We start from the raw sequence: 10,228 nt of genomic DNA, 5'->3' as shown, positions 1-10,228 counted from the left end.
GTGGCCTGCAGTCAGGAAGTAGAGAAGCGAAAGCTGATGCTCAGACTGATTTCTGATTTCTACTGTGTATGGAAGGAACCATCAATTAGGGTGGGTCTTATTCTCAATCAACCTAATCTAGAAACTCCCTCACCGACATGCCTGGAGGTTTGTTTCCATGGTGAATTTCAATTCCTGCATCAAGTGGACAACATTGCTTATCACAAACAGTTAAGACTTGGTAAGCAATGAGGAAAATGACCGGCGCTTTGTAAGTTCACTTTGACACTCCCCATCCCTCCAAATCATATTCACGTACAGGTCAGGAGGTCGCCATTCCATTCTACCCCAAACACAAAAGATCACTTAGTCCATACCGGTTTCCTAGCACCAGGAGCCAGCCTGGAGTCTCCTCAGCTTCCCTAGCAGCACAACTGAAGTTCAAACCTATCTGACCAGTGCTGGAGAGATGGCTGGGTGGATAAGCATGCGTCCTGGCTGTTCTTGCAGAGGGCCGAGTTCAGTTCCCAGCACCCACATCAGGTGATTAATGACTGCCTGCAACTTTAGTTCCGGGGATCTGATCCCTCTGGCATCTATGGACACCTGAACTCATATATCCAGACCCACACATATACACATATTTGAAAATAATGAAAGTAAAATTCCTTAAAGCCTTTCTAATCTGGACATTTAAGAAACTAAGCCATCAACGGCAAACTGTACGTCAGAGAAAATGTGTGCTACTGAGTTCAGTTTCTTGGGAAATGTGACAATTTAGCTTAATTTGTTCTATTTAAAAAAGACAAAACTATTTTCAACTGAGTACATGTACTTTTTACTAAAAACAGAATGTATAATTGCCAGGAGTGAAATGCCCTGAGGCAGATTCTGAGAACAGTTTTACAGACACTCAGGTTTGCTGTGCCGTATGCTTACAGTTACTCTTACTCTGCCTGGGTTCACAGTCATCTATCTGGGTCTCCTCCGCTAATCAGAATACATTTATTTTAATTTTACGTGTGTGAGTATTCGTTGGCATGTATTATGTGTGCCATTTATTGTGTGGTGCCCAAAGAAGTCAGAAGAGGGCATTAACTCCCCTGGAACTAGAGTTGTAAGCTTCCATGTGGGTGCTGGGAACTGGACCTGGGGCCTGTGCAAGGGCAGCCAGGCTGTTAACCGCAGAGCACCTGTCCAGACTCAGTTCTGACTCCTGTTTGTTTGTTTGTTTGTTTGTTTGTTTGTTTTGAGACAGGGCTTCTCTGTGTAGCTCTGGCTGGCCTGGAACTCGCTCTATAGACCAGGCTGGCCTGGAACTCGCTCTATAGACCAGACTGGCCTGGAACTCACAGAGATCCACCTGCCTCTCCCTCCCGAGTGCTGAGATTAAAAGTGTGCACCACCACCGCCCGGCTGTTCTGACTCTTAAGTCCAGGTCTTGTGAAGCTGCTGCTTTTCTCATTTGTTGTGATTAAACAGACAGGAAGTCCAGATATTTAAGAACAGTCCTTTATTAAGCAAATAAAGGAGAATGATGCCACAAGTAATTTGTCTTGACATAAATGCTCCATGAATTGTTTGTTTTATTTAAACTCATGTAGTAGGGGCTTCTACTTTCACAATCTATTAACATAAATTATGCCCTCTTTGGTAAGAACAAACATGGTAATAATATGGTTTAGCAATACAGATATGTTGTGATGAACCTAATAGCCTAGCTTTAAAAAAATTATTATTATTATTATTATTATTATTATTATTATTATTATTATTATTTATTATTATTTTGGCCCAACTGGGTTCAAGGCTCCAATGTAGCCAAGAATGACTTTGAACTCCTAATCCTCCTGCCTCCACCTCTCAGGAGCTGAGATCACAGAGGTACTACTCACCACATGTGGTTTTAAGTGGTGTGGAGGATACAATCCTGGGATTGTGCAGGCTAAGCAAGCACTCTACCGACTGAAATACATCACCAGCCCAATTAGTCAGTCCTGTGCAAATATCATACTGTGAACTTACAGAAACCAAGCCAGCATAAGTCGATCACATGACTTGGCGTCTTGATGCGATCTTGACTCAAAGTGAACACAGGCTATCTGAAGCTACTGCTGATGTCACACGGGATACTATTCCACAGTAAACTTTTCTGTATGCAAGAGTACAGTCTTACATAAGTAATCTTAAAGCATATCACACTTACTGTTGTTCTTGAAGACTAGAGATCTGATCCCAGTACCCATATTGGGCAGCTCACAACCACCCTTCACTAACAGCTCCAGGGGATCCAACTCCCTCTTTTGGACTTGCTAGTACCCATGAATATATACTGCACACACATACACATAATTCAAATAATAAAAATAAATATTTTTAAAGTATAGTATAAATAGTAACATAGTCATTAATCATTATCATTCTGAAACTGGGTGTGGTGGCACATTCAGGAGGCAGAGGCAGATGGATCTCTGTAAGTTTGAGCCCAGCCTGGTCCAGGATAGCCAGGACTACACAGAGAAACCCTGTCTCGAAAAACCAAAACAAACAACAACAAAAGAAAAACAAAATATTTTTTCAGCATGTAATTGCATTGCTTACAGTTTACAGTGCAGTTTTATACCAGCTCTAAAACATGTGACTAATTCACTGTTATGACCTTACTATAAAGCCACAAGGCAACAGGAATTTTTTAAATGTATTGTAATTTTTCACCCACTTTGGACAGAGTCTCACTGTACACTAGTCTGACTTTGAATTTACAGTAGAACGCCTACTCACCTCATTAGTGTGACAGATTACAGGCATGAGCCACCACACCTGACTTCCATGGTAATCTTATGGGACTGTCACTGAGTCTTCCCACACCTGACTTCTATGGCAATCTTATGGGGCTGTCATTGAATCTTCAATCTGTCACCCCATGCCCCAGAACATCACAATGTGTTTAAGACTATATTTAATAAAATAGTTGAAAGGAAGGTTCTTATTCAGCGAGCATCTGCATTATCAGTTTCTCCCATTTTGGGTTATTGAACAATATTTTCATCTGCACACAGCTCAGATGAAATAAATGCTTTCTAAAAATGGGTTAAGGATATGATTGTTACTGTATAAAATCTGTACTCTTGCCGGCCTGGGTGGTGGTGGCCCATGCCTTTGATCCCAGCACTTGGGAGACAGAAGTAGGTGAATTTCTGTGAGTTTGAGGCCAACCTGATCTACAGAGTGAGTTCCAGGATAGCCAAGGCCACTCAGAGAGACCCAGTCTCTAAAAACAAAAATAAATCTATACTTTTACAAACGTTAAGAATGATCATTTTAGCCGGGCGGTGGTGGCGCACGCCTTTAATCCCAGCACTCGGGAGGCAGAGCCAGGCGGATCTCTGTGAGTTCGAGGCCAGCCTGGGCTACCAAGTGAGTTCCAGGACAGGCGCAAAGCTACACAGAGAAACCCTGTCTCGAAAAACCAAAAAAAAAAAAAAAAAAAAAAAGAATGATCATTTTAATTCAAGACCCAAAATTCAATGTATTGGTTACAGGATGGTAAAGATTTTTCTGGTAAATTGCTAACAGCCAGAGGTGCTTGGTGAATGTCCACTCAAGTTCCCTTAAATGAGAGAGAGCAGGACAGTTTTTCTTCCTCTCCTTACATTGCTGCCCTGGTGTGAAAGCAGGCTTCTCTGCTTACTCAGACATGCTCGGCTTCCCTACAGCTTTAAATACTCATTAAGCACTATCTTCACAAACTCCATCGGAAATTATTGTTGTTTGCAGTGCTTCCCAGGTGTCCCTTCCACACCTCTAGCCCCAACTCACAGTTTAAGTGGTGAAATATTGAAAACAGAATATTGCCAGTATGGTTACAATGCCTATAATCCTATTCTCCTCTTTTGCTACAATCCTATTCTCAATTTGAGTTGCGGTTTTATCTTTTTCAAACTTTCTTTTTTTTTTTTTTTTTTTTGCACATAAGCTCTAGCTGGGTGGATGGCATGAGCTTGGAATCCCAGTTCGAAGTCTTCCTTGGCTACACACAGAGTTGGTAGCCAACCTGACTATGTAAGACCCGGTCTCAAAGAACCAAAACATAAAAATTATAAAATCAAGGGCTGAGGGTGCAGCACCATGTTAGCCAATGGTAGTGACACATAGTTGTCCCTCTAGCAATTGGGAGATGGAGCAAATCGGTTCAAGGACATCCTCAGCTACATAAGAACTTCAGGACAGTTCAAAGCAGACTCTCAAAAACAACAAAACAATCCCAGCACTCGGGAGGCAGAGGCAGGCGGATCTTTGTGCGTTTGAGGCCAGCTTGGTCTACAGAGCGAGATCCAGGAAAGGCACAAAACTACACAGAGAAACCCTGTCTCAAAAAAACCAAAAAAACAAAAAAAAAATAAAAATAAAAATAAATAAATAAATAAAAAAACAAAAAAACAGACTTTCTGTCTCTGCCTTCTAAAGGACAGAACACGGACCAAGGCAGTCTAGACAGCCTACCCAGACTTTGTCCATCAGGTGACAACAAGTACCCAGACGTGAATGTTGAAGAAGATTTGTACACTGTGTGAAGATGTGTTGCTTTGATTGGTGTAGTAAAGAGCTGAATGACCGATAGCTAGGCAGGAAGTATAGGCCGAACTTCTAGAGACAGAGAGGACTCTGGGAAGAAGGTTGGAGACACTAGGATGCAGAGCAAGAAGGATGGGCATTAAAGCCATCAGAAAGTAGGCTAAAAGATACTGGTTAATTTAAGTTATAAGAGCTAGTCAGAAACAAACCTAAGCTATCGGCCAAGCTTTCATAATTAATAAGTCTCTGTGTTGTGATTTGAGAGCTGACTAGTGGGGCAGGGAGAAGGCTCTGGGGCCTGATAAAGGGGTGCCTTTGCTCTCTCAAGTCACAGGGGTCCAAGTGGGATTGGGAAAGCAAATTCTGAATGCCACACACTCAAGCCTGACCCCTCTAAAGTCCGGGAATCCCGATTCTAGGCCCCAAACTCCTGTCCTGGCCATCTAGTGCCCCCTAGCCTGGACCTGACTCAAACCCTCATCCCATCATAATAAAATTTAAACAAACACATGGACACAGATTTCTATTTAAAAAAGAAAAGAACTTTATTTGGGAGTCAGATATAAGATTACAAACCAGAAATCACATAGGCAGCCAGCAGTTATTAGTCCAAAGAATAGAGCTTTTGCTTTAGTTTTGCTCTGGTAATTTAGGATTTAGTTTTGAAAAAGCAGTTGAGGAACATTAGCCAGGTATGGTAATTACAAATGTAATCACACTCTAGAGGTAGCAGAAAGAACTTCAAAGCCACACAGTAAGCCACAGGTGAGGCAGGGAAAAAATAGTTGAACATTTTAACACAGATCCTAAATGCAAAGTTCTTAATGCTAATTAGCTCTGATTCCTGACTTAGATATAAAGAACTTATAAAATTTTATTGGTTTTTACAAACATTAACATTCCTTACTAAACTTAAACTATATCATCTGAAAGGTGGATGATAAAAAGTTATTTTCTCTCCTTGAATATTTTAAAACACACAAGCTTGCACACCGTAACAGAGAATGTCCTTTAACACACGGCTCTAGGGTTGCTTTCTTTATAGTTAGGACAAAAATGCATTTGATTTCCTTAAAAAAATATCATAAGCAGAAATAAAAGATGTTTTGGTCCATGCTCTCTTCTAGTGGAAATAATTCAATCAATTTTCAACCAACTTTTTAAAATCATTCAAAAACCACTTGCATTTTATAATTGTTATGTAGAAAAAAAAAGTTACTCCCCCCAAGAATCTAACTATTTCAACTCCAAGGGCAACAACAACAACAAAAACACAACCTCCTGAAAATTAAGAGATTATCAGTGTTGCTTGGAACTAGCTATTTCCAACAAATTTCATCGACTTTCTCAAAGCCCTGAGGACCTGACAGACCAGGAGGGGCTGCTTGTCCTAGGCAAAGTTAATCTTAAAGTCACAGTTAACAGCTCTGTCGCTCCTTGTCGAATCAAAATGGTCTCACCTCTGAGTCAGGCAGGCTGTTTTCCTTGGTCAGCTCGGTGAGAAAGTTCTGGAACCGGCAGCGGAATTTCCTCCTCATCCCTTTAGCTGGGTGTGACATGACGTAACTGAACTCATCCTCTTTTCACGTCCACAACAGGGCAAGCAGGACCCGGCCTTGGCCCACAAGGTAACAGATAACTCTGCAATGCATCAGGCTTGAACTAAAAGTTTAACAACTCTATGGAGGTCATTCCTCGCCCCCTCCCCCTACAACCCATAATCAATTCACAAGAAGTCCTCAAGTCTCTAGCTGGGGAGTGTGCGGTAGGTCTGTGCCTCGTTCCTCTGGGTGCAGCTTGTCTAGCATCTCGGGCACCTCTGGCGTCTGGGTGTATCGGCTGATGCAGACCAGCTTCTGCTGCAGCGCACACTTCGGGCAAGTGGCCTGTTGCTGAGGAGGGCTGAAGAACTTGGAGTCTTCTTTCATCTTCCAGGTCACCAGCTGCATGCAGGCACTGGCATCCTCGATAGAGCAGTGTCCACTGCTGTGGTTCTGGATTGTCAGGTTAAGGTACTGGTAGGCGATGCTTCGCAAGGCGCGCTTGTAGGGAAGACCCCGGTAGTGAGGAAAGAGCACGGATGTGTCCACCACCGTGCCATGGATTAACTTCAAAGCCAGCAGGTCACTCTCCAGGCTGTGGCCGATGAGGATGGTTTCAGTGCTGAACAGGCTCAGGAGCACGGCCTGGACATCCCGCAGCCTAACGTTGGTGTTTGCCAGGTCCGCCTCGGTCACTCCAGAATATATGGTGTTGTAATCCACAATCTCGTTGTCCGGTTTGACGAAGGTGTCGTAAATCACTCGCAAGTCCGTGTCCACCACTGTGACGCGGGCGAGCTCCAGGCCATGCGTGGTGTAGCACATCTCACAGTCCAGGGCGTAGATTCCCGCGTGCGCCTCCCAGTCCTTCTTCGGGAAGGTCTTGGCAAAGCCATGCAAGTTGTTCTTCCTGCCGTCCTGCACGTGTTGCTTGGCCACCGTGCAGCCTGTGGCTCCCACGAACGCCTGGCAGCACGAGTACCGCGACTCGAAGCCCCCGGGCACCCGGACGAAGGCTCTGCGCCCCCAGTGGAACACGCAGGGCTCCGAACTGAGGCAGCGGCCAGAGGACGACACACGATACTCAGTGCTACAGCGGCAGCAGGTCGTGTGTGTCGGACTCCGACGCTGCTCTTGCTTGAAGAGCACTGCTGACCCGGGCTTCTCGGGGTGTGCGAACGGGAAGCCGTGCTTCTTGAGATCCTCCTCCGAGAGCATATAGCTCCTCAGGCGGCTGTACAGGGTGGCCTTGCTGAGACCCGGCACGGCACTGGGAACCAGGCCCCTGAGTTTTTTCAGGGTGTGCAGGGCGACATTCAGGTACTTGTCCTTGCCGGGACTTCGGTCATAGACCACCTTCTCCTCGGACTGTGCCTTCTCGATGGCCTCCAGGTGCGAAGAGGAGAACTTGAGGCATTCTTCGGTGAACAGGCCCAAGTAGTGCTGACGCATGGCAGCCGGGATCCTGTCCTTTCGCTCCTTGGTGAGGGTGAGCTTCTTCACTCCAAATAAGGAATAGCTGTAGGCGGCTTGCTGCGGGGTGACGACGTAGGTGAAGTACATCGGCTGGGCTGCCGCTCTGTTGTTGCTAAAAGTCCTCTTGGCGGCTGTGGTGCTGTTGGCCATGTGGATGAGTCTCCTCTTCCCTCTCGCTGACGCTGAGGAAGACCGTGACGACGTCGACGACGTCGGAGGGCACAGCAGCTTCCTCCTATCCTGCTGGGGTCGCCACTGCAGAAGCTCCCAAGGAGCCAAAGGCCAGCCGGGGTGCACCCCAGGGCCAGGCCTCGGTGAAGGCTCCAGGACCACAACGAAATGCGGGTGCTCGAAGCACTTTCTGGGGCACTGGTAGCAAGACGGCAGGAGGTCCCCAACTGGAAGGACCACCACTATCCTGGCTTCGGGGTGCACCGGTGCAAAGCAGCTGCGTGCTGTAGCTTTCCGGCTCATGCTTCTCTTGAGAAGGAGTTCCGCAGTTCCGGAGGAATGGACTCGCCTTCCTGAGCGGGTGTGAAGGGGCAGGCTTCCCTGAAGTCTTTATAGACCAGGCGGTGGGCGGAAATCCCTGTCTAGTCTTACCCGACGCATCCAATCACATTTGATCTACTATCCTCTAGACAGCTTCCGGAATATTGGGCTCCTCCTACCAGGAAGGGTGGAGCTACTGGATCAATTGGAATTCCTGGTTCCACTTTGTCCTGTTTATTTGACTTTTATCTTACATTATATCTTTATAATTTCTTTTGAGAACTTTATACATTGCATTTTGATCCTAATCACCACCACCTCACTTCCATCCAGAACCACCCCCTTACATATCCATCGAACTTTGTTTCCCCATTTTGTTTTAAACCCATGGAGACCAATTTCTTGCAGCCCATATACTCTTGAGTGTGGGGCCATCTCCGGGAGTTATGATTCTATTTTGAGTGGGTGGGGGTATTTTTATGTTTCTTTCCTCCCTCCTCCGCTTCTACCCTACCCCCTGCCCCTCCCTCCTCTCCACCCTCCCTCCCTGTATCTCTTCCATTTCTGAGAGAGTCTTAATAACGCCTGCCTTGAATTTATGAGTTCGAGCCTCAGTTTCCTGACTGCTGAGATAAAGGCATCTTCTACCTTGAGCAATTGGTTTTGAAATTCCAGGCTTTCACTTTGAAATCAGGCTCTTGGTCCTGAGCGATTCCACAGCCTTGGTGGTTTTGGTGGAGTTTGTCTGTTTATTTTGGCTTGGGTTTTTTGTTTGTTTGTTTTGGGTTTGTTTTTTGTTTGTTGGTTGGTTTTTGTTTTTTGTTTTCTTGGTTTGGTTTGGTTTTTCCAGACAGGGTTTCTCTTTGTAGGCCTGGCCGTCCTGGAACTCTCTGCAGAGCAGGCTGGGCTCAGACTCACAGAGATCTGCCTCCCAAGTGCTGGGATTAAAGACTTGCACCACCGCAGCCGGGCATGACCACTATCATCTTGGGAACCACACAGAAAGAACCAAGGTTGGGAAACTTCACCCAGTTCACCCAGGATCCCACAGCATCCTTGGCCTGGTAATCTGATCTACTTCTTGGGACTTTTGTCACTGGGGCTAGCAACAGTACTTGCACAATTACCGAGTAATAAATGAGAAGTAAAATAGCATAGATATTTAAACTGGTTTTGTTTTCCCAAGGCAGGGTTTCTCAGTGTAGCCCTGGCTGTGTAGACCAGGCTGGCCTTTGAACTCTGAGATATCCTGCTTCTGCCTCCCAAATACTGGGATTAAAGGTCTGTGCTGCCACTGCCTGGCAATTTAAATTATTCTTAAACCTTAAGACTTTGCCTCAAATGAGAAATATGTAAATTGCATTTTCATTAATTTCAAAATAACAAATCAATTAGAACCTAACAGTGGCAGTTCACTCAGGAAACACTTGAACTTGGTCTCAAACTTCTAGATTGAGTCTTTGTGGGTATAAATGCTGCTGTGTGGGTGTGGATTTTTGAAAGGATGGATTTTATTTAGCAAATAACTTATGGGATGCATACCATAGGTTAAACACACTGTGACAGGTTCTGTAATCCTAGAAGGCAGAGTGCATTTGTGAGTGATTAGATTAGGGATTATATAATTACCTAACGTGGGAAACCCTGCAACAGCAGCAGCATTCCCTAGGCCTGGGACTTGGATGACTTAAAGTGGCTCTCACTGGATCCTTCAAACCCTTGACTCTGATCTTCTCACCAAGCTGGACTACACCCTTGCACTGTGAGCTAGAAGAAATACTTTCTCCCTGAAATTGCTTTTGCCAGGATATTTTTAATTAAGTTTTTTCATACAATGCATTTGGGTCATGTTTTTTCCCTCGCCCAACCTCCCAGATCCTCTCCACCTTATTAATAACCAAACTTCATGTTCTTTCTCTCTCCAAAAATTAAAAAAAAAATGAAAATCAATAAAAAAAATGTACCCAAATGAAACAAAAAAATTCCACCCAAACAAACAAGCAAAAAAATCTTTTAGTCTGGTTTGTTTGGACCACCAACTACTCCTTGGCATGGGTCCTGCCCTGGAGTATGACTGATGTGCCCAGTTGTAAAGTTATTTTACCACAGCAACAGGTAAAGTAACGAAGACAGTGTCGTGAGGGGGACTTTGAGGTTTCCAAAGA

The 10,228-nt window shown here is 44.9% G+C and overlaps 1 protein-coding gene across 1 annotated transcript; it reads right to left on the bottom strand.

Annotated features, from left to right (window-relative positions):
- Positions 1–5,115: 5,115 nt before the first annotated feature.
- Positions 5,116–8,053, bottom strand: LOC131912336 (RNA exonuclease 1 homolog). The gene has a single exon (XM_059264659.1). It carries the CDS (start codon positions 8,043–8,045, stop codon positions 6,294–6,296), a length of 1,752 nt encoding a protein of 583 aa, XP_059120642.1. The 5' UTR covers positions 8,046–8,053; the 3' UTR covers positions 5,116–6,293.
- Positions 8,054–10,228: the final 2,175 nt, after the last annotated feature.

Source organism: Peromyscus eremicus, chromosome 6 (genome assembly GCF_949786415.1).
Source record: "Peromyscus eremicus chromosome 6, PerEre_H2_v1, whole genome shotgun sequence".
Classification (NCBI taxonomy): Eukaryota; Metazoa; Chordata; class Mammalia; order Rodentia; family Cricetidae; genus Peromyscus; species Peromyscus eremicus.
This window is presented reverse-complemented; position numbering and strand designations above follow the sequence as displayed.